The 27,764-nt window shown below is 40.4% G+C and overlaps 1 protein-coding gene across 2 annotated transcripts in view; it reads left to right on the top strand.

The window, feature by feature from the left end:
• The window catches only part of LOC308582165 (myosin-1B), a 91,335-nt gene that overhangs the window by 13,654 nt on the left and 49,917 nt on the right, over nt 1-27,764 (top strand). Inside the window, exons 19-40 of one of the 2 annotated variants that reach the window (XM_081185051.1) lie at nt 228-345; nt 692-815; nt 902-1,038; nt 1,139-1,394; nt 2,193-2,435; nt 2,539-2,715; nt 2,801-2,946; nt 3,052-3,142; nt 3,237-3,626; nt 4,559-4,685; nt 5,469-5,587; nt 5,820-6,016; nt 7,098-7,281; nt 7,391-7,556; nt 7,826-7,950; nt 8,107-8,415; nt 8,506-8,709; nt 9,174-9,299; nt 9,414-9,584; nt 10,345-10,449; nt 10,786-10,881; nt 11,299-11,584. In XM_081185051.1, the coding sequence (XP_081041177.1) occupies nt 228-345; nt 692-815; nt 902-1,038; nt 1,139-1,394; nt 2,193-2,435; nt 2,539-2,715; nt 2,801-2,946; nt 3,052-3,142; nt 3,237-3,626; nt 4,559-4,685; nt 5,469-5,587; nt 5,820-6,016; nt 7,098-7,281; nt 7,391-7,556; nt 7,826-7,950; nt 8,107-8,415; nt 8,506-8,709; nt 9,174-9,299; nt 9,414-9,584; nt 10,345-10,449; nt 10,786-10,881; nt 11,299-11,454 (3,767 nt within the window). In that variant the 3' untranslated portion in view covers nt 11,455-11,584. Of the gene's footprint in view, nt 1-227; nt 346-691; nt 816-901; nt 1,039-1,138; nt 1,395-2,192; nt 2,436-2,538; nt 2,716-2,800; nt 2,947-3,051; nt 3,143-3,236; nt 3,627-4,558; nt 4,686-5,468; nt 5,588-5,819; nt 6,017-7,097; nt 7,282-7,390; nt 7,557-7,825; nt 7,951-8,106; nt 8,416-8,505; nt 8,710-9,173; nt 9,300-9,413; nt 9,585-10,344; nt 10,450-10,785; nt 10,882-11,298; nt 15,999-16,224; nt 16,266-19,840; nt 20,077-20,164; nt 20,309-20,941; nt 21,099-22,016; nt 22,045-22,821; nt 22,937-23,020; nt 23,114-23,253; nt 23,318-23,414; nt 23,514-23,614; nt 23,719-24,335; nt 24,475-25,750; nt 25,870-25,976; nt 26,127-26,723; nt 26,895-27,385; nt 27,690-27,764 lie in introns of those variants that run through there. The other variant, XM_081185050.1, reaches the window with a different exon arrangement.

The raw sequence follows: 27,764 nt of genomic DNA on the forward strand, positions 1-27,764 counted from the left end.
CCCCTCACTGTTGATTATTTATATGAACATACCAAAGCAGTCTAAAGAATGCTCCTGTGTTCCATGAGGGAAAGCATATTTAACTGAGCTTGTGTAAAAGAAGGCTTAGTTTTCTGTGCCTCAGGTGTTCAAAATATTGAGAAATCTGAACATGAATAAATACATATAAATGCAACAGCATTCGCCCTTACAAAATAGTGCTAATTCCTTTTTGATTTTTTCAAAAGGTGCAATGGAACATGAACTTGTACTGCATCAACTGAGGTGTAATGGTGTGCTGGAAGGCATTCGCATTTGCCGAAAGGGATTCCCTAGTAGGATCGTTTATGCTGATTTCAAACAGAGGTTAGTTTGGCCCTCCTATAGAGCTCCGTTCTGTACATTTCACATCTCATATGCTTTCTTGACTTTATAAAAAAAACCAACCCTTCATCATAAATCCAGTTAACAACAAGATTATATTTATTCAGCGTTGATGAATATCCCAGACTAGATAACTCCTTTGAATCAAGTGTTGTTTTCTCAACATGCTTTGAATGTTTTCAGAGATCAACAACTATTTCATATTAATTCATTTTTACTCGATCATTCCTTGACAAGTTTTTGGAAACCAATAACCACAACAAATTGCTATTCATGAAACTAGTGAATTTAATGGCAAGACACCAGCATCTTCTGTTTTCTCCAACAGATACAAGGTTTTAAATGCAAGTGCTATTCCAGAAGGCCAGTTCATTGATAGCAAGAAAGCATCTGAAAAGCTTCTTGGATCTATTGATATTGACCACACCCAGTATAGATTTGGACATACCAAGGTATAAACTGTCACTGATGCAAATACCTTTTCTTTAATTAGGACAAGGTTGCATTTGTGACATTCTGCAACCTTTCTTTTCTCCAGGTGTTCTTCAAAGCTGGCCTTTTGGGTCTTCTGGAAGAGATGAGAGATGACAAGCTGGCTCATCTGATAACACGTACACAGGCTATGTGTCGTGGCTTCTTAGCAAGGACAGAGTACCAGAAAATGTTGGAAAGGAGGTATAGCCCTCACAATTATTTAGAAAAGCACTGTCAGAAGGCCTGATTTGGTTGCCCTGCTCTACATGCCATTTAATATGAATCTTAACTTTGTTGACAGAGAGGCCATCTTTACTATTCAATACAATGTCCGTTCATTCATGAACGTCAAGCACTGGCCCTGGATGAAGTTATATTTCAAGATTAAGCCCTTGCTAAAGAGTGCTGAATCAGAGAAAGAGATGGCCACCATGAAAGAAGAGTTTCAGAAAACTAAAGAAGAGCTTGCCAAGTCAGAGGCAAAACGAAAGGAACTTGAAGAAAAAATGGTGTCTCTGATCCAAGAGAAGAATGACTTGCAGCTCCAAGTCCAGTCTGTAAGTGTTATTGGTGCCATTAATTTGATTTTATTCTTGATAAAATTTAGGTAGAGGAATGCACACATTGTAGGGAAAGTACACTGTAAATATTTGGGGTTATTTAGGCTATTCCCAAAATATGGCGCTGTGTGGGTGGGTGTGTACACCATACAATCTGGCACTGAGTATAATATATAAGACACTATGAAGACTGCATTTTATTCATGAATACACATAGGTAGGTCTAGCATACAGCTTTTTGTTTTCACACCAACATTTATATTGGATAGTTTATTTGTCCATATAAATGGAAAATCCTTTCTGAAATGTTTTTAGGACACATTCTGTCCATTTTATTTGTACCTACTGTGTGAAGGACTGAGAGAAAGGCAGTGGGGAAGCTGACGTTGTGATTACAATTATGTAATATAAAAAACACTCATGGAAGAAAAACAGCATTGATGATCATTTGGCAACACTTTGCAACTTGTTTCTTGAGTCTGGAAAATATTAGTAAAGTCACCAGCAAACGCTACTGTCTGAGGAAACATTACAGTTGCTTAGACATGATAGGAAAATGAATTTAATTCACTTATACAAATACAATTTCTATACAATTAATCACAGATTAATATAGATTAAAATTTTCAGAACGCAGATTACATTCAGTAGGAAAATCTACCCAGAAATCCTACTGAAATCCTACAGAAATGAAACATGGATTATTCTCTGGAACATTACCAGTACTGTTATTCGCATTTAGAAAGTGAAAATACTGGAAAGACATTCCTTTTACATGCTACATTTCCCCCCCAGGAAGCTGATGGCTTGGCAGATGCAGAGGAGAGATGTGACCAGCTGATCAAAACCAAAATTCAGCTGGAAGCTAAAATTAAGGAGCTGACTGAACGGGCAGAGGATGAGGAGGAAATGAATGCTGAGCTGACAGCCAAAAAGAGGAAACTGGAAGATGAATGCTCAGAGCTGAAGAAAGACATTGATGATCTGGAGTTAACACTGGCCAAGGTGGAAAAGGAGAAGCATGCCACAGAAAACAAGGTAATGGTCACAATGTGCTCAGCTCTGCAACCTATAGTCAGAATGTTGTATTATCATTCCAGGGTGGAATGATACATTGAATCTGTTTGTACATTTCTAAAAGGTGAAAAACCTCACTGAAGAGATGGCAGTCTTAGATGAGACCATTGCCAAACTGACCAAGGAAAAGAAAGCCCTCCAAGAGGCCCATCAACAGACCTTGGATGACCTGCAGGCAGAGGAGGACAAAGTCAATACTCTGACCAAAGCAAAGACCAAGCTGGAGCAGCAAGTGGACGATGTAAGCACCAACACATGCAGAAGAATAACCGTGGGGTGAAAGTAGTATTAGAGTGACAAAGTCTTTGTCCCTTCTTTGTCTTTAGCTTGAAGGGTCCCTGGAGCAAGAAAAGAAGATACGCATGGACCTGGAGAGAGCCAAGAGGAAGCTTGAAGGTGATCTGAAGCTGTCCCAAGAATCCTTAATGGATTTGGAAAATGATAAGCAGCAGCTGGATGAAAAGCTGAAGAAGTAAGTAAGGTTTGCTTCTGGAAGACCTTTTAGGAGGTCTCTATAGAACCCAACTATTATTATTTGATTTGGACTCAAAAAATCCTTGTGTTCTGTTGTGAAAAGGAAAGAATTTGAAATCAGCCAGTTCCAAAGCAAAATTGAAGATGAGCAGGCCTTGGGCTTACAACTTCAGAAGAAGATAAAGGAGTTACAGGCAAGTCAAGCATATATCAGATCCATTGTGACTATGAAAACTACTTCCTCTGAGAATATATTGTGAGTGTTAATGGATGCTTCTCTTTCTCTAGGCCCGTATTGAGGAACTGGAGGAGGAGATTGAGGCTGAGCGTGCATCTCGGGCCAAAGCAGAGAAGCAGAGGGCTGATCTCTCCAGAGAACTTGAAGAGATCAGTGAACGTCTGGAGGAAGCTGGTGGGGCAACCGCAGCTCAGATTGAGATGAACAAGAAACGTGAGGCAGAATTCCAGAAAATGCGCAGGGACCTTGAAGAGGCCACTCTGCAAAATGAAGCCACAACAGCTGCTCTCCGCAAGAAGCATGCAGACAGTGCAGCTGAACTTGGGGAACAAATTGATAACCTGCAACGTGTGAAACAGAAGCTAGAGAAGGAGAAGAGTGAGCTGAAGATGGAGATTGATGACCTTGCTAGTAATTTGGAATCTGTCTCCAAAGGCAAGGTATCATACAGCAATTTCAGTATATATATATTGCAATCATAAAATATACATATTGGATTTACATTTCTGTAGCTTTATACAGGATTGGAGTGAGGTAATTGTAATTTAAAAAGAATTTCAACTTCTGTGGGGAAAAAAGAAAAGTAATTTTATTACATTAGCATCTCTATCCATCCATATATAACGCTGCTTCTATTTAATGCTGTTTCTATTTGTAAGATGACCAAATTTTATTCCATCTCATATATATATGTGTAGTGGATTGGAGTTACTCGTGTGTAAACTGTCCCCGTTAGGGAGCTTAACTGCCTGGGTTAAACCGTCCTGACTGCACAGCCCATCTCAGCGTGGCTGCCTCAGTCGCTGGCAGAATCTGTCTGTGGGCGTTTCTTAAACCTTTTCCAGCATAAAAGCTGTTTGACCCCCAGTCGTCTCCACCTCTAACTGCGCGGGAGTCTTCTGCGCAGGGAGGGCGTGGGTAGTGGAGAACCAGTGCTCTCCTCACTGATGTCCAGGGAAGAATCCCGGAGCTCTTCCCCCTCTTCTCCCATTTGCCCTCCTGGATCCTTGGTGTTACGCTGATTTCCTTCCCCCTCTACCAAGCTGCGTCTCCCCCTGGTGCTGGTACCTTCTCCTGCAGAATCGGGGAGCTTCTCCTTCTCCTTTTGCTCTGATGTCAGTTTCCTGACAATATATATATTCCTCATTTCCCCCCTTAAATAATGCATCACTTATTCAGGACTCCTTATTACATATTATTTTTCATTATTCAAGACATTCCCCATTCTTCAGTGTTATAGTGTTATATGCTTCTGGACTTCATTGTGGCTCTAAAACATATATGAAGCGTCCATTCTGAATACTACAAAGTGTTACAATATGCAAAGTACAATGGTGTTAGTTAATATGGTTCTTTCACTGTACACCTATAGGCTAATTTTGAAAAGATGTGCCGCACCCTAGAAGATCAGCTTAGCGAGCTTAAAACAAAAGAAGAAGAGCACCAACGTTCCATTAATGACCTGAATGCTCAAAGAGCTCGTTTGCAGACAGAATCTGGTAAGATGCTTAAACAAATTTCTAAAATGCTGGAGATATTTGTGAGAAGGACATGGCTTGTTCTGCAAAAATACAACTATGGGTGATATTTCCCATCCCGTCCCCAATTCAGCGGGAGTGGTGGTTGTAGCTCGGTTTGGTGGTTGCATGGAGAGATGGTGCTCCAGCTTTTGCAGGATAGGAAGGGTGATTTCCGGCCTCTCACAGATGGGCTGAAGTCAGGAGAGCCTGCAAGGCTTCAGGAGCCAATCGGTGCATGAGCTGGGCTCCTGAGAGGTGGGGCCTTGGAGCAGCCCTGGGGGAAGACTTCACCCTACCAGGTCCACTCCAGATAAATAAAAGGAGATGTGTGGTGCAGGGCCCAGGAAAAATTGGCCATTTCTTCCCACCACTTCACAGCAATCTTGAAGGTAGAACAACCTTGAAGGTGGAAGAGGCATTGGGCTGGATCAGGGATCCCCTTAGATGGGGATGCCCTTAAGAGTCCTTAAAGGGCAGCACTTCCCATCCAAATACCTAATTCAGGGGCTGAAGAACCACACCTATGGAAATTAAAACACTTAAGTCCATAAATTTAAGCAGGTCTTCTCTTATTATAACTAATATTGAATATCACCTTCACTTTTTTACTACTTAATATGTCTACTGTGAACACCATCATTGTACCAAATAATTGCCAAAACCTATGCAAAAATGATTAAATCTTGGAGATTTCAGATATTAATTTTAATATAATTTTTCAATTTACTTATGTTAATTTATGTTATATATTCTCTACTTCAGGTGAACTCTCACGACAGGTAGATGAAAAAGATGCTTTGATTTCCCAGCTTTCCAGAGGCAAGCAAGCTTTTACTCAACAAATTGAAGAACTGAAGAGACAACTTGAGGAAGAGATAAAGGTGAAAATTTGGAATCAAGAATTTATTTTATCGTCTGTTATAATGCCAGAAACAGTGGGCAACTTTTTTGTCACAGATTCACTACTGCAAGAATTGCCTCACCTGCATAATTATTTATGTTTTATACATCTCATTCTCTGTGTGCTTACTACATCTTGTGGACTGGCAATTGTATGTGCTGAAGCCCACTCCGAATATTTACATAATCTACAATTCTATGTTAATTCTATAGGCCAAGAATGCACTGGCCCATGGTTTACAATCTGCAAGACATGACTGTGACCTTCTTCGGGAACAATATGAAGAAGAACAGGAAGCCAAGGCTGAGCTTCAGCGTGCCCTGTCCAAGGCAAACAGTGAGGTTGCTCAGTGGAGAACTAAATACGAAACTGATGCCATTCAGCGGACTGAGGAACTGGAAGAAGCCAAGTATGTGCAATGATGTGCTTAAAAGGGTGTTAGGAAATACCAAACAAATAGTTGTGAGAGAAGAATTAGAGAACTCCCTCCATTAACTGGAGCACCATTTATAGGTGGAGGACCAGAACAATTAACAGAAAGGACACATTATTATTATCTGGGCTTAGCCTGAGTATGAGATAGTTCTGTGAATTTATACAGTGGTCTATGGTGTTATTCAACACTGCATATCATCATGTTTATCTTAAATCTTCATGTTTCCTGAAGAGAGGTTTGGGGTTTTTTTGTAATCTAATGAAACAGCTGCATACAGCTGAATCTAATAGCTCCTCAATGAGTGCAATGTTCACGGTATTTTCAGATGCAGCAGGAAGAAGACAATATTTTTCAATGTAGACTGAATTAGAGAAAGCAAGTTATATTTTTATCAGAATCAGTGTACAGAATAAGTCACACATTGGTTTATGCTAGGCTCAGAGTAGGGATGTACTGCAATTTTACATGAGTCACATTTTCACTGGAGCAGAGGCAGAGTCACTTGATCATGAGCATCTATGGCAATTTCCAAGTCGATAACTGCATTCTGAGGTGTGTGTGTCCCCCAATATTTGTGGAACCTCTTCCTGCCACTGCTGCAGAAAGAATGAGTGAATGTAGTGAATCAAATTCCACAACCAATTTCTTTGTTTCTTTGTTAGATGTGCTTTCTCACAATGTCAACGTAAATTGTGCTCACAAATTCCATGGGAAAGAAAAAGTCACCAACATCAATTCTGCAATAAATTATTTTAGGTTAAGTTGCAAGGCATTTAGTGAATTGAATGACTTAAGCCAATTTTGCACATGGACATTTTGAAAACAATTGAAAGCAAAAAATTTCAGCAACTTGTATCCCTAGCTTAGAGTGGTAGTGAGACATGATTACATTATTACAATGTTATGTGTTAACATGGAAGGAAAAGATGATATGTCAAGACAAGGTTTGAAAGGAAAAGCGAATTTGTATTATCAGTATGCACTGAATACCTTTCAGCCATTTATTATCATGGATAATTAAGAAGCACTAAGTGTTGTAATCACATTCCTCTAGGAAAAAGCTGGCTCAGCGTCTGCAGGATGCTGAAGAACACGTAGAGGCTGTGAATTCCAAATGTGCTTCCCTTGAGAAGACAAAGCAAAGGCTACAGAATGAAGTGGAGGACCTGATGATTGATGTGGAAAGGTCCAATGCTGCCTGTGCAGCTCTAGATAAGAAGCAGAAGAACTTTGATAAGGTACTTTTGGCCATAATTTGAAAGAAAACTCAGCACATTGCAACAAATTCTCAGGTACACATGAACACATTTCTTATTTCTTGTGTTTCTTCTTTCTGGTGTTTTGCAGATTCTGGCAGACTGGAAACAGAAATATGAGGAAACACAGTCTGAACTGGAAGCCTCCCAGAAAGAGGCTCGCTCTCTCAGCACAGAGCTCTTTAAGATGAAGAATGCTTATGAGGAATCCTTGGATCACTTGGAAACTCTGAAGCGTGAAAACAAGAATCTCCAGCGTAAGACCATAGTCTTTACCTAGGCATTCTGCCAAGTTTGGTCATTTTTGTAGTAGGAGGCTTCCACTTAATTTGTATACCATTATTTTTTTCATTGCCCACTGATAGATTCAAACATTCAACTGAAAACCATTCACATGAATGGCAAAAGTGTAATGCTAATTATTAAATGATTGTTGGGTTCTGAATTTGTACTCCATACATAATCTAGTGTACAGATTGCGGATCTGCTCTTTCTCTGACTGACATTTTAATGTGTAAACCAACAGAGGAGATTTCTGACCTCACGGAGCAGGTTGCTGAAGGAGGAAAAGCTATCCATGAATTGGAGAAAGTGAAGAAGCAGATTGAGCAAGAGAAAAATGATCTGCAGACTGCTCTAGAGGAAGCTGAGGTAAGTACACTATTATGCATATAATTATTTTGTGGCATATATCAGACAAAAGGGTTGGCAATGCTTGCACAGTGCATACAAACTAGTGGTTTTTAGTGTTTCCTATTGAATAAACTTTCAGACAGTGAGTCCATGGTATGGTATTCTTGTTTTAAGGCCTCACTGGAACACGAAGAAGGCAAAATCCTCCGCATCCAACTTGAGCTCAACCAGGTGAAGGCTGACATTGACAGGAGACTTGCAGAGAAGGATGAGGAAATTGATCAGCTGAAGAGGAATCACCTGAGAGTTGTAGAGTCCATGCAGAGCACACTGGACGCTGAGATCAGGAGCAGGAATGATGCCCTGAGAATAAAGAAGAAGATGGAGGGAGATCTGAATGAAATGGAAATCCAGCTAAGCCATGCCAACCGCCAAGCTGCTGAAGCACAGAAGAACCTCAGGAACACCCAAGGAATACTCAAGGTACATATATATTTCTGTAATCAGGATACAGTTGTGATTGTTATTGTGCAAAGAATGGTCTCACAATAATATCTCAATATCATTTTTTAGGACACCCAGATACATTTGGATGAAGCTATAAGGTGCCAGGAAGATCTGAAGGAGCAAGTGGCCATGGTTGAGCGCAGAGCTAACCTTATGCAGGCTGAGATTGAGGAGCTCCGGGCAGCTCTGGAACAGACAGAGAGGGGCAGGAAAATAGCAGAACAGGAACTTCTGGATGCCAGTGAGCGTGTGCAACTCCTCCACACCCAGGTGAGCTTCTAGCTTGTAATGGGAACATAAAATTCTCTAAGCAGAAGATGGTTCAGGTAAAGGGAAGAAGCTACTTCTGTTTTTTGAAATGGCATTGTGTATTGCCCACCTGTGTCAAAACTCCTGATATTTATGTGTCCATCTCTTTTTGCAATGTCGCTGACTCCATTTTCTATTCCTTATGAGCATACCTTCATGATATGGTCAAGTGCCTCCTAAGGACTTCATCAATTAAGTCATCTCCATGTTTGTTAAGCCTGAATCAATGCTATAAGAAATGGAAAGTAAACGTTAACTTATAATTTGAGAGCTTTCTTAAGGGTTGATGAAGGCTCCAAACATTGCATTTGCTGTTTTCTAGATAACCAAGAATGCCTCCCACACCAAAGAAACATGAATTTCATGCTGAATATATTATGGTTTGCGACTAATAGTTAAATGTCAGTTTTATTATTCTTATACAGAACACCAGCTTGATCAACACCAAAAAGAAGCTGGAAACGGATATTGCCCAAATCCAGAGTGAAATGGAGGAGACAATTCAGGAAGCACGCAATGCAGAAGAGAAGGCCAAGAAGGCCATAACTGATGTGAGTTTGGGGGGTTTTTCTTTGGAAATATTTCCCTGATTATACTTGGCATGCATGGCTCTCTGATTAATAATAATAATAATAATAATAATATTTTACTATAACTGTTAATAGGCAGCCATGATGGCAGAGGAGCTGAAGAAGGAGCAAGACACCAGTGCACATCTGGAGAGGATGAAGAAGAACCTAGACCAGACTGTGAAGGACTTGCAGCACCGTCTGGATGAAGCAGAGCAGCTGGCACTGAAAGGAGGGAAGAAACAGATCCAGAAACTGGAGGCCAGAGTGCGTATATCTCATAGAGGAACGGTTTCTCCATGCATTTTGAATCTTGAATAATCATTTCCCACACTTTCACGTCTTCACTCCCTGCTTTGCCCGCATAGGCAGGAGACATACCATCTAGGAGAGGTACTATCTGAAAGTTCGGAAGGCAGCAATGGTAGTAGTAGTTTGCTTTTTTATATATTCTTGATGCCTTTCTTCTGGGAGAAAGTCTCCCCTTTGCGCACAAATGCCCATTCTCTCTGAAAACTATACAGAAGAAACTTTCCCCTTTGCTTCAGTTATTACTCCTACCTCCACACCAACCTCAGACCTATTTGCATATCTAGGAACCAACACTAGTAACCATGTCAAGTAACCAGAAACACACAACAGACGTTGGGTGACAGAGCAGGACTTGGGGAAACAGGGGTACATATTCAGTGTCTGAGAATTTGGAGGGGCTCGTGGTAGCATGGCCACAGGGATGGGCCACAGATGAATAGAAATGAAAGGGAGAAGGAATCTTCTATGATACGGTTCTATGAACTGAGGCAGCTCAGGTAAGGAATCTGACAGAAGATAAGGTTCAAAGTTGCTATCAGAGGAATGAAAAGGCTGCCAAGGGAAAGATGGGACAAATGTACCTAGAATGTTTCTACCCATTCAGCTACAGCTTATCATTACAGCCATATTTCCATTCACATCATCATGATTTAGTGAACAGCACTTGGATTACAATACCAGCTAAAATGCAGGAGCCTTTGTTTTTGCATTTCAGGTTCGTGAGCTGGAAGCTGAGTGTGAGAATGAACAGAAGCGCAGTGCTGAGGCTATAAAAGGTGTAAGAAAGTATGAGAGAAGAGTAAAGGAACTGACCTATCAGGTGAGAATGGAGATTTCCTTTTATCTAGGGTTGCCATATTCCCAAAAGTGAAAATCCGGACAAAGTTGTTGTGCTTTTCTTTTGGGGAGGGAGAGGGGTCAAAGTTATTGTTTGGGAACATCTCTCCCCCCCTCTCACCAAATTAAGTTTTTAGGCTTTTAAAAACATTTTAAAGCATTTTTAAAAACAAAAATTGCCCTGCTTGCTATAAAATCTGCTCGGAAGCCACTACCAGAACCTGATTCCCGGACGTATGGCAGCCCTACTTTTATCTGAAAATGCCGTAGGTACTTGCATATGAGTTCACACTCTCTTCTCTTACTTTTAAACATTTAGGCTGAAGAAGATCGGAAGAATGTTCTGAGACTCCAGGATCTTGTAGATAAACTACAGCTCAAAGTGAAAGCATACAAGCGACAAGCTGAGGAAGCTGTAAGTATCACACAGAACATGGTGCAAAAGTTTTGGCTTGTATGTATTGCACTAACACACAAAACCTGACCGAATAATGAAGTCTAGTTTTGAGCAGAACATGTTTATATCACATACAAATATTTTGAATTTACAGCACTTCTCATAAGAGAATTTATACACTGCTCTTGTGCACCCAAGAGGTGAAGACCCCATGGAGCTTTGCACATTCAGGAGCTGCCCTGCTATCTTAAATATTACCAAATTCTTCACATACTTGCAGTTTTAGATTTAAATTGAATTGTATGCCCTTCAAAATGGCCTGAGAAAAATTAGTACATGCTTTGTGTCTAGTTTGCTAAGAATTCAATCTGGTGCTGTAAAGCAGAAAGGACATACTTAGTTCTGCCTTTTTCATATCTCTCTGTCTGTTATCAGGAGGAACAATCCAATGTGAACCTTTCGAAGTTCCGCAAGATTCAGCATGAGCTGGAAGAGGCAGAGGAGCGGGCTGACATTGCTGAGTCCCAGGTTAACAAGCTCCGGGTGAAGACCCGGGAGGTGCACAAGAAAGTTGTTGTAAGCGAAGAATAAGCTCACCAAAGAGATGTAGAGTGACTGAAGAGAAGCACAAAATGTGAAGCTCTTTGCCACTTCCTGTACTTAATGTTTATTCCCCTCACTGTTTAGAAAATAAAGATTGTAGATTCCTTTGCATACTAAATATGGACATGGCTTTTCATTTTAACTTGTTAGTAAGTATTAGAGACCTGGAAGGATTGTGCATTTCTGGTGACAGTCTTAACTCTGCCCTGTTGTGCATTCAGTTGAACACAGTTCTCAGATTCATGAATATATATGATGATTCTCAGAAACATTATTACATAATCAGCGAATCACCATGAAATTGAAGTCTCCTTGCAGTTCACATTAAGCCTTAGTTCTGACCTTTAATCACGTTGGGTTTGTCTTCATGAAGCAAAGGCAGAAAACGAAATAAATGAGCAAAATTTTATATGGTTAGTTTAAGTAAATGGTAACAAAGCACATTACTGTATCATTGTTATATTGAGCCCAGCTGCTGAACACCAAATGGGATGAACAGGAAAATATGGGAACATATATTGCTAAGCAAGGACCTCAAAAAGTGGTTTTTGTTTTGCAAGAAAGCACTTTCTTGAGATGGGTGTATCAACTATTTCTGAACTGTACTGTGCCCTCTAAACTAAGAATGAACCTAATGAGCACTGAGGCTTAACCATATGCAACTCTATGCTGGATTGTGGTAATGCTGTCCAAAGGGCTATCTTGTCCTTGGGACAAACTGTAAAGGCAGGTTGCCAAGTATGCAAAGGTTCTAAATAAGCCTTTCACATCATATGTAGTCATAAGATATCAAATGCAATTGTATGGAGCAATTAAATCAACAGGTGATTTTGGGTTGTAATATTTTTAAAATCACTGATCAGTACTATGAAAACTCATGTTAAATAGATTGATTTAAACAAATAATATCAACAGTATGTTACTTAGTATTCACACCATAATGTTATATCAAAGGGATCAGCTCTAATTGAGCACTCTTTTAGGGGTTTATTTTCTGGTTCCAAACTGAAAATACATACAATGCAAATGATATGATTCCTGGAAGTGAGTTAAATAGGAAGTAGCACACAAGGAAAGTAGTCCAGAATAAATTGCATGTATTTGTGCAAAAATGCAAATTAACACAACCTATACACTTTGAACAAATATTACAGGTCAGAACAGGACTTTCAATTTCCGTCCACCTGTCCCCTCCCCCCAGCTTCAGAGAGCCCCCCAAAGTTCCACAGTAGATTTTGGGAGTACACAGAGTACAGTGGGCTGTAGCAGGGAGAAGATGAAGGAGAAACCTTGTTGTGTGGTGGACACCAGTTCACACTATGTTGAATCTCACCCAACATCTAAATATTGGGTTTCTGGTAAGTCTACTGTTAAAACAAATATATATAAAACTAGGGTTTCTTGTCAAAAAAGTTTGCCTTGAAAACAGAAAATATTTACCAGAATGTCTGGAAGGAAGTACAACAAACGTTATGCAGAGCAGACTACTGAACTACCAAATACTATAACTGGAAGTGTATCTGAAAGTGTATAACTGGAAGTGTACCAAATACTATAACTGTTGTGTATCTGAAGAAGTGTGCATGCACACGAAAGCTCATACCAAGAACTAACTTAGTTGGTCTTTAAGGTGCTACTGGAAGGAATTTTTTTATTATAACTGGAAGGTATTTTCTGTAGTGTTTTAAACAGTATGATAATCACACAAAATATAATATACCTCTCATTCTTTTTTTGATCAGTTACTAACTCACTGGATTTTAATTCTGCTTCTGGTTTGGGCCTATATAGGACATACATGCTACATATATAGGAGTATAAGTATACATTCTGTGTCAAGTGTTCTTAAATTTGAAGGCAGCTGCTGATTCACCTATCACAACTGTTCTATACTGTATCATTTCATATGCTGGGTTTTTTCAGGCGGGGTGGTGGTGGTGCTAATTCACTGTGCAGTCAGTCATGGCAAAAATAAGATGGCATAAACTGGGGGGGGGGGACTCTTTATAGTAACCTTGCATAAGAAGTCTGTAAAAAAGGGAAGAAACATCTAGTAGTTGCCAATTAAATAGCTTTTCCATAGCAAAATGTTAATAGTATCCCTGAAAGACCCTAGAAAAGACATTATTTATATCACCAAAAAACATCTGTACTTAAAACTACCTGTGCATGGTTTGCAGCAATCACTGGTGATTTATTACTTAACAGAATTTATGCTTAAGTAATATTTGTATTTTCCTATAAATTAAGCATTTAACCAATAAGTAGTTTTCATCTGTAATTGCTTTTGTTTTAGCAAATGCTTAATTTTTTTCAAAGTTGTTGTTCCTTTTCATCTTGAAGCTACGAAAAAGATTTTTGCTCCTTCCATGTAGTTCTGGATATTGTTTTACCATCTTCTAAATCCTCTCCAAATTGTTTGCATATCAAAACTGTCACCAGGATCCAGACTGAGGATCATCTAATACCAAGCAGTGCATCGCTGAACTCTCTCCCCTCTCCCTATCTAAATTATACCAGCACAGATGAAACAGCCATTGGTTGCACATGCGGGCTTGAAACAAAACACACAAAACTGTAAGAGAGGTCCTTTCCACTTGTTTGACAATATGGTGTTATTGTGGTTTACGTGGAGTGTGCAGTCCTTGGGTGTGCAAGAAGTGAGAAACCATCTCAAAGCAATTATTATGTTCACTACCGCAGAACCTAAGTCCTATAATGCATGCCTCCAAAGCTCTGGGAAATGTCCCCAGTGACCAAGTCATGTTACAACTTTTAGGGGGTCGTCGCAGATTGTGATTAAGGTCAGGGAATGGAACAAAATACCTGGGAAAGCTATCCTTACAACTACTAAAACGCTACTCATAGCTCAGTGGTACAGCTCCTAGTTAGCAGCTATCTATCTAAGCAGATGAAAAAAGACAGGAAGGAGAGACTATTGAAGGCCAAAGGTAGGTGAATGTCAAGCATGAGGGATCTACTCCTTTTCCCTAAAACCTCAAGGTCCAGCAACTAGAACCAAGTGAAAAATAGTGGCTCAGAAAGAGGGCAGATGCACACTTAGAATTGAAGATCAGGACATCTCTGAATTCAGCATAGTCCGTAAATCTGCTTTCAGTTCCAGAAATTTCCACGGCCTTTTTTTTTGGGGGGGGGGGAGGAGTGGAAGTTGTGATTGTTGAATAATAGCAAAACAGAAATCCTTGTTGATCTACTACACTTCACTCAGAGATTAGCCTGTAGATCCCTACCTACTTTCTCCTCATCGCTGTTGTGGGCACCCTCCTGGCCTTCCAAACAAACGGGCAGTGGCTAGATAAAAATGGAAGCAAAAGGAATAGCTCCTAGATTGGGTAGGGAGAGTGCAGTGGGGTGATGTTAGGCTTCCTCAGGTTTACATCTGTGGAAGAAGTTAAAGGGAGAATGCAATACACAAATAAGGACTTGGAATAGAATTATATCCAATTGTGGTGTCCCACTTGTGCAAAACATTTCTGCATGTGCATGCAAATGGGACTTACTTTTCCACCCCCCCCCCAAAACCCCATTTCTCTGGATGGTTGCAGGACATTATGGAGCAGATTATGGAATTAACAGTGTTGCAAATGAAGAAGTCCCATTTGTATCCACTGGTGCAACAGTGGATCTCACTCATAGAATCTTCAATGCAGCATAAGTGCCTCAGGATTTTTACGTCCAACTGACAGCTCATTCACTTTTCTGTCACTTTCATCTCCTTCCCAACAACCTTTGCCTTTCAAGACAGGAGTTACCCTTCACAGCCTCTTCATTTGGACTCTATTGCAGAGCACATGCTCTCTATAACTAAAATTCTAGTCATGGTCCGGAGGGTTTATGAGCACAGTAGTTGTCCAAAATGGTAATCATAGAAGGGATGCCAAGAGTCTTAAGCCTCCAATTCCTTACCCATCATCATGTCTGTTTATCACTGTCTGAAAATAGTAGACAGAATTCCATATTTTCATCAAATGATTTTAAATGCTTCAAGATTTTTGAGACACCAACATTTGCTGTAATAAATTTTGTCAAATTATTTTTTCTAGGTGCTTTTTTAATCTGTTTGGTGCTAGTACTAGTGAGGAAGTTATTTATCATTTGTCCTCTGCTTAACCTTTTAATTGTTTAGCATTCCTAAGTGCAGATAAATTATTTTAAAAAATAAAACCTAACCTAAAAAACAAAAATAAACCATGGGGCATGTTAGCTGTGATTTTCTATTTGGATAATTTCACTGAAAATATAAGAAGCCAGTGAGTCCTATAAAATATTTTTAGAAATGATACAAGCACTTGTAGTAATGGAGTGTCTTGAATATTTCTAATCTAAATATACCCAAGGATAATATGAGTAAGAATGATGCTTGCAGTCAACCTTGCCAAAACAATACTTTGCCAGAAATAATTGACCTGACCTATGCCAGAGGAGGTGCTATTCCCTGAGCAGACCTTATAAAAGAGTTCCTGGGACCTATCTTGTCTTTGATCTGCCTGCTCTCTGCATACAGCTTCAAGGTAAGTCATGCGCAGAAACAAGGGTTGCAGGGAAGGAGTAGAGGCCTGAAATTCTTCACATCCCAAGTCACTTGGTCACCTCTGGAACTAATTTATATGTGGATATTCAAACCTGCCCTGGAATTCAAACCTGTTCTTTCATCTATTTCTTCTCTCTCACCTATTCTTGGAGCTTTTTTGGCAGCAATTAAAAGAGGTTCATCTTTATTTATTTATCTTGTTTCAGTGGTGGTCAGCCTCAAGCCTGCATATAACACCTTGCACAAGGTAAGCATGCTAATCCCCATGGCATACAGAGAGTATAATATAAAGTATAAATGCTGTTGAAAAATTATATTTATAATGCAATTTATGCCAATACTAGTTACGTGTCGAAAATATAATTTGGAAACTGGAATTTTTGTACAGTGGTACCTCGGGTTAAGAACTTAATTCGTTCTGGAGGTCTGTTCTTAACCTGAAACTGTTCTTAACCTGAAGCACCACTTTAGCTAATGGGGCCTCCTGCTGCTGCCGCGCTGCCAGAGCACAATTTCTGTTCTCATCCTGAAGCAGAGTTCTTAACCTGAGGTACTATTTATGGGTTAGGGGAGTCTGTAATCTGAAGCGTATGTAACCTGAAGCGTATGTAACCCGAGGTACCACTGTATAGATGAATTAATGTAGAAAAAGAAATGCAAATGTGCAATTTCAAATGATAAATGATAAAAGATGATAAATAGGAGAGTCAGAGTGGTGTAATGGTTAGAGTGTTGGACTATGACCTGGAGGCTAGGGCATGTTGAATTTTTCAACTTTCAAATCCCCCAAACGAGGGGTGCTAAAAAGTTGCAACATGACTTGTGAATTCAAAAGATATTTTGGTCACATGAGAATCGACCAAGAGAGTGGCCGACACCTGGCCACTCCCTTAAATAGGCTGGGAGTGGGCTGCTCGCAGGCCCCAAGCCCCAACCTCCGATTGGCTGAGGGGGCACTGCCCACCCTTATCTGAAGGCCCAACGTGGCAGTGCCAGCGATCCCCTCCCTCAGCTGCCCCGAAGATGGCAGCTCCCTGAACCCACCACAGCCGCCCACCTGGAGTCCTAGCTGAGCAGATATTTTGGCTAAATTAATATAACTTAGCGTAGCTTGGTAAATAAAATGTGTGTAAAATTATAAAGAAATCATTTAAAATGGTTGCTAAGTACTTTCAGTCATATTTATTTATATATTATACATATTTTACACTACCTGACACTTTCAGAAGGTAAAATTAAAATTCTTTGGTTTCCCCGAGAACAGCTTATTTCCTTCTTAATCAAACGTAGACTAGCCAAGCTAAATGTTGTCTAATCACAAATATAGCTGATTTGAAGTCCTCACACCCAAAAACATATTTTTAAGCCCCATCACTGAAGAAATTTGCAGAAACTAAGTTTCACCCCCTAAAATGACACACCTTACTGGGAGTCCAGGGTTCGAATCCCACTTAACCATGAAGCTCACTGGGGGACCTTGCCTGTCAAGTCTAACCTACCTCACAGGGTTGTTATGGGGATTAAATGGGGAGAAGGAGAAACAGATACATCACTTTGAGATCCCTGGAAGAAAAGGTCGTATAGAAATGGAATAAATAAATAGGTAGGTAGGTAGGTAGCCCGAAAATGCGTAACTCAGAAACCTGTAGCACAAGTTTTTATTGGAACAAAAGTCTGATACTTCCATCACTTTGAGATGCTCAGTAGAAGATAGTGTTTCAATCTCTCACACTGGATCTAGATCTAATAAGGAAGACGTATCAGTTGCTTACCCAACCTACATTCTAAATGATGCTTCACTTGTAGACTTGGAGCAAGCTGATTTACTTTTCAAATTCCTGATAGGACGCACAGGGATTGTTTAAACACCGAAAGCTAACGAAGGTTGAATTTTAATTAATGGCTGCAAATACTGGGAATTGTATTTCCCCCCCACCCAAAAAATGGTAGAGCTCAAAAAGAATGAAATACAAAACTCTTTCCAGAGAAAAGCACAGGGGAGAGTTTTTTGCCTTTCCTACATAAATTTCAGAGTTCCTTCACTGCTTTCTTTCTGTCTTATCAGAATAATTTGCATACAGTGGTACCTCGGGCTAAGTACATAAATCGTTCCAGAGGTCTGTTCTTAACCTGAAACTATTCTTAACCTGAAGCACCACTTTAGCTAATGGGGCCTCCTGCTGCTGCCGCCACACGACTTCTGTTCTCATCCTGAAGCAAAGTTCTTAACCCAAGGCACTATTTCTAGGTTAGCGGAGTCTGCAACCTGAAGCGTCTGTAACCTGAAGTGTATGTAACCTGAGGTACCACTGTATAGCCAAGGTAGATTCACGCACGAGGCAAGGCAAGGACGCAGGAATCCATAGGGGCAGCACCTGCTGCTGCTGTGGTGGCAGCGATGACTGTGGCACACCCCTTGGCGGCTGGCTCTGCAGCCTCCTGAGAAGCTCCTGCTGGTCTCCTCCTACCGCTAGGGAGTGGGGCTGCCTTCTGACGTTTTCTGAGCTCTGCACCTGTCTGGTGTGATTCAGAGCGGGCCCCTTCCCCACCCCCATGGCAGCTTTTGATTCCCACTTCAACTATTGGGTAAGGGTGATTTGATCCCCAACCCATTCCAGTTGTAGATCTTAACCCTGCCCCACCCCTGCCATTCCCAATGTAGATCTTCACTCACACCTTCTTTCTTGGAAGGAGGCCATACACCATTTTGTGGTTCACCTCAGGTGCCAAAATGTCTCGTGCCAGCCCTGCAAATATGCAAAAGGAACATTTGCTTCTGAATGCCAGTTGCTGGAAATTGCAAGTGGGGAGTGTGCTGTTGCAGTCAGGTCCTGATTGTGTGTATCTCATAGGCTGGTGAGAGCAAGATGCTAGAATAGATGATCCTTTGGTCTGATCTAGCAGGGCTTGAATTAGATGTACCCAAAACACATGTTGTATGTCACTGAATTCTTGTCTTCCAGAGTAATGCCCAATCTTCATTCTCTATTCTGCTATTTTCTTTATTAGAAACAGAATTGGCTTTTTGCCTCCTAAATTCTCAGTATACAGGGTCCTGCTATATTGTTTACATTCAACCAATACTACTCTCCTTGGAATACAGATATAGAAACCATCTAGCCCAGGAGTCTAGTCTATTATGTCTTGAAGTAGCTCTCCAAGGTCTTCCCCATATTTTCTCTTAACTGGAGACGCCAGAGATCAAACCTGGGGCCTTCCTTATATAGGCAAAGCTTGTGTTCTGCCACTGTGGCTAGGGTAATTTTCCAGACATACAACCTCTGCCCAATGGAATGCTTGGTACTTGACACAGTAGGATCTTGAGCTCTACAGATCAGCATATGGGATATAAAAGTCTCATGAAAGCAAATTTTTGTGTGTCATTGAGTAGTGGCCACAGAAAGTTATATACCCTGAGAGAAGGAAACCGACAATTCATCTTACTAAAGAGGAATATGCGCTCACGTGTGCACTTCAGGGTTTTGCATTCATGCTGTTTTCTAACCATTCCAACAGAGGAATACAGCCCAAATGCCAATTTGTTTGTGCATGCAAATCAGATTCTCCTCACTGAATTAAACTGGGAAGCTCTTGAGTGTAGGGTGCTCTGTATACACAGATGTCGTATCCATATTTTTTCTTCCTTTAAATGAAGCTACTTCCATAGGAAGAAAGGAAGCATTGGATGCATCCTGAAAGACCTATGCATGCATAAGCAGTTACTAAATAAAGGTGATGGAAGGTTAAAAACAAAAACAAGTTAATACTATTGAAAGGATTATATTGATCCAATAACACGATGGAACATTTTCTCCCATTTAGTGTTGTGGAGCTGCTTTCTATAAACTGCAGCCATGTCATCAGACGCGGAGATGGCCATCTTTGGGCCAGCTGCCCCTTTTCTCCGGAAACCAGAAAAGGAGAGAATTGAGGCCCAGAACAAGCCCTTTGATGCAAAGAATTCAGTCTTTGTGTCAGATCCTAAGGAGTCTTATGTGAAGGCCACTGTCACAGCCAGGGAAGGAGGGAAGGTCACAGCCAAGACTGAAAAAGGAGAAGTGAGTAGAAGACAACAAATGCATTGTTATAATTGCCTTGCCTCTACTTTTTAAGATGCCATAAACTTGCCTTTTGTTTCCTTGGCAGTCTGTGACTGTGAAAGAAGACCAAGTCTTTTCTATGAATCCTCCCAAATATGACAAAATTGAGGACATGGCCATGATGACCCACCTCCATGAACCTGCTGTCCTGTATAACCTCAAAGAGCGTTATGCAGCCTGGATGATTTATGTGAGTACAGTCCTTGTCTTTTATTTTATTTTTTGCTTTCTGCTAATGCAGTGTTGTGGTCTCAGATTAGGGAGATCTGTGTGCTAACCTCTAAAGCTCTACTGAGACCTCTGTGGATCACCTCCCTTGTTCTTCAGTCCAGCAAGCGATAGGAACAGGCTGGCTTTACCTTTGCTCTTTGAAGTGATTGTAGTCTCAGCACCATTTCTCATAAGAATCAGGAAAAGACGTGCAATAATTTTATTAAAACTTAAAAAGTTTTACTATTATCCTGTTATAATCTTGTTTCCTTCTTTGTGATTAAACATTTGTTCAATATTTGGGATTTTTGAAGAGGACATACACTTGATTTTTAGAAATCCAAAATCTGTCAAATAACAATACTGATATAAGAACGTTGCAGTTTTTATCTTTCTCCTTACCATTTATGGATAAATTATATGTTTGCCAACTTTTAGTTTGGCTGGAAGTTTTCAGAATTTAAGTCTATTTCTTACTTTATTTCCATTCATGCTTTTCACCCTCTAAAAGAAGAAACTACTTACATATTTTCCACAAGAGAAAGAAAATAACAGTATTAATAGAAATATTACTACAAGCAGATTAATTGAACTAGTTCTGTTCTTCTTCCAGACTTATTCAGGTCTCTTCTGTGTCACTGTCAATCCATACAAATGGCTGCCAGTGTACAACCCAGAAGTGGTAAATGCCTACAGAGGCAAAAAGCGTCAAGAGGCCCCTCCTCACATCTTCTCCATCTCTGACAATGCCTATCAGTTCATGTTAACTGGTAAGTAAGTGAAAAGCTTTGGGAACAAATAATGTTTTCCTCAGAGGACCTCAGTGTCCTTTCACAATGTTGGATTACTGCTGATGACTGCATTCTTTATTCTGCTAATAAAATCATGAAGCTCACTCTCGCCACCATCTCCTAGCTTAATATGCCTGGCATTATGTGAGGAAAAAAAAGCCGAGAATTGGAAAACACTTGCACATAGTGAATATGCTGTGCAAAGAGTACTGTATTATGTTAGAGGCTTAAACTGAATATTTTGTGATATCATTTTCTCTTTCTTTGTTCATAAGCCTTTCCTACCTGCCAACACAGTTTTGGCTTCCCTAACATCCAGGATCCAAAACATAGAGCCAATGAGGTGTTTGGATTAGGGATGGAGCAGAAATGTATTTGGCCTGCTGGTTAAAGTAAACCAACATAATCCTTGATTTATATGCATGTTAGAATGCAGCTATCAATCAGATCACACAAAATGAACACAAAAGTATGTATTTTACATTAAAATGCATGAAATAATTTGGATTTTGGCATAAAAATAATCAAAAAGGCTTACAAAAATGCATATTTTATGGAAAGAATGTGTTTAACATGTATAAAAGGCATTCAAATTAATGCATTTTTGCTCATTTTAATAAAGAACTGCAAAAATCAAAAGTGGAACAGAACAGAAAGGCTGATCTACCCATCCTTAGCTTAATGAAAACCACATAGAAACCATTTTCTTAGGATTTAAAATACGTGAGACTGGGAGTTCAGATGATAATTAAAATTATGGGGTTCTACTCCTCATGTATTCTTGGACAGATGTAGGTGCTTCTACACACACACACACACACACACACACACACACACACACTGCTTCATATTATTTTAAAATTAAAAGTAACTTTTTAAACAATTTAATATTTTCAGATCGTGAGAATCAGTCTATTCTGATCACGTAAGTATCCTTTCTAGCTTTTTTTCTGTGCAGACTTTTGAAATGGAAGCAGGGTGCTGTCATTGTATTAAGGAAAAATCATCCCAATGCTTAACATGGGACAAAACTATATTCATAACTTAAATGGCATAATAGTCATAGTTCTAAGAAACTTTGGAAACTGCAGTTCTGCAATAGGAGCTACTCAGCAGTTTCCAAGATTTCTCATGAAACTGAAATTCCGAAGTCTGTTTGGGAAAAGCCATAGCAGTTAAACTGGTATAAAACCAATGTAAGTTTAAAAGTCCATAGCATATAATTATAACCATTAGAGCAGACGTGGCTAACTCTTGGTCTGGGGACCTGATTTGTGCTGTAAACAAATTTTGGCTGGGGTGACTTAAAAAGGGGGAAATTAAAATAGACCCAGCACAGGGATGGATGGAGAAATTTAAATTTCTCCACTCAGCCCAGCACCTGAATGAGATGTAAATCACTCCCTCCCCAGTCATCAGATCAATCCTTTGATGAGCAGGGAGGGGACAATAGGCCCCTCCTCAGCTGATCTACAAGGATCACCTGACGAGAGGGAGGCTGTGTGTATGCAACAATGTGTGTGCAAGAGTGTAGTAGGATGGCCACAGCTACTTTTAGCCACATATTTGGCTAGCATGCAGTCCCTGCAAGGTGGACCAAGAGTAAATGTGGCTTCAGGCAAAAAATGTTAGCCACTTCTGACCCATTGTTGAGATACTTTCCCCTTGACTATTGGTTTCCTGTCCCACCTTTCATCAACAGTGGAGAATCTGGTGCTGGAAAGACTGTGAACACGAAACGTGTCATCCAGTACTTTGCAACAATTGCAGCCACAGGTGAGAAGAAAAAGGAGGAGGCCACAGCAGGCAAAATAAAGGTAAGCTTTGTGTCACAAAAGGATGAAATGTGGTTTTGATGCAGTCTCTATATAATTAATCTTACAATAATACATACATTGCAGGGTACCCTTGAAGATCAAATCATCAGTGCCAACCCCTTGCTGGAGGCTTTTGGAAATGCAAAGACTGTGAGGAATGACAACTCCTCACGTTTCGTAAGTCATCTGCAGAACCTGAACATAATAGTTGGCCTTTAAGTGTAGTGCCTTATTATCATACACAGCAAATCTGTAGTAACCTATATGCAGAATCTGCCTCCTAGAATTTGTAATTGCCTATCTTTTCCTTTTTAAAGGGTAAATTCATCAGAATCCATTTTGGTGCCACAGGCAAACTGGCTTCTGCTGACATTGAAACATGTAAGGGCTCCTTCTTTAGATGAACTCTTTGTTTGTTTGTTTGTTTGTTTGTTTGTTCATTCGTTCGTTTGTTCATTCTATTTCATTACCTTGCCAGATTTGCTAGAGAAGTCCAGAGTTACTTTCCAGCTGAAAGCTGAAAGAAGCTACCACATCTTTTATCAGATCATGTCCAACAAGAAGCCAGAACTGATTGGTAAGAGGCATTTGTTATAGTGGCTGCTGCTGCTGTTGCTAAAATCTTGTGCTGATGCTGGATTATGCAATGGATGAAAATCTGTGCTTCTCCTTATTCAGAGATGTTGCTGATTACTACCAACCCATATGACTTTCACTTTGTGAGTCAGGGTGAGATCACTGTTGCCAGCATCAATGATCAAGAAGAGTTGATGGCAACTGATGTAAGTAACTTATAGAATGGAATATATGGAATTTAATTACAGTGGTGCCTCGCAAGACGAAAAGAATCCGTTCCGCGAGTCTCTTCGTCTTGTGTTTTTTTCGTCTTGCGAAGCAAGCCCATTAGCGGATTAGCGCTATTAGCGGCTTAGCGGGCTTAGCGGATCAGCTGATAAGCGGCTTAGCGGACCAGCTGTTAAGCGGCTTAGCGGACCAGCTGTTAAGCGGCTTAGCAATCAGCTGTTAAGCGGCTTAGCGGCTTAGTGGATCAGCTGTTAAGCAGCTTAGCGGCTTGGGAAAAAGGGGGGGAGGAGAAAAAAACCTGCAGGAACTCACAAGACATTTTCGTCTTGCGAAGCAAGCCCATAGGAAATCCGCTTTGCGAAGCACCTCGAAAACAGAAAACCCTTTCGGACCAGTTTGGGGCTGAATTTGTTCAACAGAAATTAGATGCCTTGGGGTGAGGCATTCTAGAAATGCTGGGGTTGATGATGTGTGTCTGCGTAGGGGGGGGGGGAGGGAAATCACAGTGCACCAATAGCCAAAATGCTCTTCCTCCAAATGAAATGGTAATTTGTAGGGCCAGTTTTTGCTCAGCATTTTAACTTTTGATTGATAGGAAGCCATTGACATCCTGGGTTTCACTGCTGAGGAAAAGACAGCCATTTACAAGCTAACTGGAGCTGTAATGCACTATGGGAACATGAAGTTCAAGCAGAAGCAACGTGAGGAGCAGGCTGAGCCAGATGGCACTGAAGGTATTCACAAAGTATCTCTGTTATGGCATTATACTTGGGGCCCTAAATACAATATGGATTGTGTGTGGCTATGAAGCAGCAATTTACATAGTCTATTAATAAGGTATTGTTCTTTATTATGACTATTTACCTCACTGATTAACAAACATGTTGTTAGGTTGTCAAATCTTTAAATCATAGTATTGTAGAGTTGGAAGGGATCCCAAGGGTCATCTAGTCCAAACCCCTTGCAATGCAGGAATCTCAACTAAAGCATCCATGACTGATTGATATCCAGCCTCTGCTACAAAGCTCCAATAAAGGAGAGTCCATCACCTCTCAGAATCTACTCCGCTGTAGAGCAGCTCTTACTGTCAGAAAGTTCTTCCTGATGTTTCTCAGAGTCTCCTTTCTTGTAATTTGAATCCATTGTTTTGGGTCCTAGCATCTGGAGCAGGAAAAAACAAGCTTGCTCCATCTTCCGTGCAACAGCCCTTTAAATGTGAAGATGGCTATCATATCTCCCCTCACTCTCCTCTTTACCAGGCTAAACATACTCAGTTCCCTCAACCACATAAGGCTTGGTTCCCAGACCCTTGATATCATCTTGGTCGCCATCCTCTGCACATGTTGCAGCTTGTTAATATCTTTCTTAAAAGGTGTTGCTCAGAACTGGATACAGTACTCCAGGTGTGGTCTGATCAAGGCAGAATAGAGTGATACTATTACTTCCCTTGGGGTGTATGGAGTCTTTGGGGAGGGGTAGTACTTCTGGTTGGGGACACATGTTGCTCCTTCTGGGGTAGTTTGTCCTCCTTTGGTCCCCAACCTACACTCAGCTCTCACCTGTGGCTCCTAGAAGCTGTCAGCATGCGACAGCGGCCACACCCCGAGAACAGCTTTGACTGGCCAGCTAAACCAGGTGAGGATAGCTGATAGGTCTCAAACCCTTTGAAAGTTAGGGTCTTCCCCTGCATGTGAAGACAGACTCCAGAAGATTGAACGTTCAATACCAATAGTGGGCCCAATGGTCAAGAAGGCGGTTACTGCATGTGCTGTAGAGGGAAGTAAGGGACAAATGGGGCTCATCAACCTGGGAAAGTAGCTCATCTAGGAGAACCATTTGATTGATAATAGTGCAAGTGAAAATGAACAATTTAGAAAAGATTCTGAAACCTATATAATTTTGAGGTTAATGATTGTCATAAGTAGAATCTATGTCAGACAAGCAAAATATATTTTGATAAATTATGGTCTATTTGTGCTGATAATCCTTTCTTCTTATGTTTGTGTTCAGTGGCTGACAAGGCTGCCTACCTCATGAACCTCAATTCAGCAGATCTGCTGAAAGCTTTGTGCTACCCCCGAGTCAAGGTCGGCAATGAATATGTCACCAAAGGCCAAACTGTTCAGCAGGTGAAAATCTATGAAATGCTGGATGCACCACTTGATTAACTACTATTCCTCGGAGGTTTGGTCCTCTGCTTTGTATATTAACTCCAGTTTTTATCATGTTATTCTAGGTGTATAATAATGTTGGAGCTTTGGCTAAAGCTGTCTTTGAGAAGATGTTCTTGTGGATGGTTGTTCGTATTAACCAGCAACTGGATACTAAACAGCCAAGGCAATACTTCATTGGTGTGCTGGACATTGCTGGCTTTGAGATCTTTGATGTAAGTGAATGGAACCTTGTCACAACGAAGGTGGATCCCCACTCCCCAGGTCTTTTAAAATCTCTTGGAATGTTCCTTCTGAAATAACCTGGTCAGCTTGTAGCACAGGATGCCAATTCCCACAACTGTACTGCAATGGACTGACTGGACAAGCTTTGAAGGTGGTAATAACTCATCTAAGTAGCACAGATTCATAATTTCAAAAGATAGCTAGTATACAGGGAAGTCTTGAGAAAGTATTACTAGAGAATGATGAGGTCCAGGATAGCTCCAACATTGCAGAAGGACCTCAGTGAAGCTGACAGTACACTTAAAATAGGTAGGGATGAATACACAGAAGTTCCTCTGACCCCATTAATATTACTTCTATTTATAGCATTTTTCTTCATCTGTTAGGTCCACCTATGTAGTATATTTAATCCAAGTTAATGTCTAATGGGTGGAATTCTTTCAATCAGGTTAAGGGTAGCTTAGGTAGACATGCAGGTGGAAAATAAGCATATGGGTGGAAAATATCATGAAGTACTGTACCTAGAATTGAAAGTGGATCGCACTGAGTTGTACTCTTTAGAATAAATGTACTCTTTCCCCCACTAGTACAACAGCCTGGAGCAGCTGTGCATCAACTTCACTAATGAGAAACTGCAACAGTTTTTCAACCATCACATGTTTGTGCTGGAGCAAGAGGAGTACAAGAAAGAAGGAATTGAATGGGAGTTCATTGACTTTGGAATGGATTTGGCTGCCTGCATTGAACTCATTGAGAAGGTCTTTTAAAAAAGTTTTTGTTAATCTTCCATACAATGTAATTAAGCATTCTTTAAAGTTTGAAAGATGTGTCCTTACTTTAAACAACAAAACAGCCATTTTATTTAATTTAAATTCATTCTTATAAAATAGTATTTGCTTGCGACATAAAAATAATGGGAAGAGAGAGGGTCAAATCTGCTTCTTAGTGTCTCATGTAAAAATGCCTTGATATGGCATTTTAGAAACTCTTGCCATACTCAAAATACAATCATTCAACAGGAAGCCTTACAGAACAATTCTTGACTGTCATTGTGCAATGAAATCCCGACCTTAAGTTACATATTTGCAGAAAGAACCTCTTGCTTTATTTCCCCTCATTAAAATCACAACACAAGGTGGCTGGCCAAAAAAACCTATCCCTATGACACTTGCTTGCAATAATATATGCTAATATTACAAGCCAACAGCACACAAGTTATAAAATCTTGCTTTCTCTCTGCTTCTTATAGCCAATGGGCATTTTCTCCATCCTAGAAGAAGAGTGCATGTTCCCCAAGGCAACAGACACATCTTTTAAGAACAAGCTCTATGAACAGCATCTTGGCAAATGCAAGAACTTTGAAAAGCCCAAACCTGGCAAAGGGAAGGCTGAGGCTCACTTCGCCCTGGTCCATTATGCCGGCACTGTGGACTACAACATCAGTGGGTGGCTGGACAAGAACAAGGACCCCCTGAATGAAAGTGTAATTCAGCTCTACCAGAAATCATCTATGAAGACACTGGCTTTGCTATTTGCTGACCGCCCTCCAGAAGGTAATTCCTGCTGCACTTTGCAATTGGCTTATGAACATAACCCTGAATAGGAAGGAACCTAAGTTCAGTAACAGC

Source organism: Podarcis bocagei (genome assembly GCF_964188305.1).
Source record: "Podarcis bocagei genome assembly, chromosome: 2".
Taxonomy (NCBI): domain Eukaryota; kingdom Metazoa; phylum Chordata; class Lepidosauria; order Squamata; family Lacertidae; genus Podarcis; species Podarcis bocagei.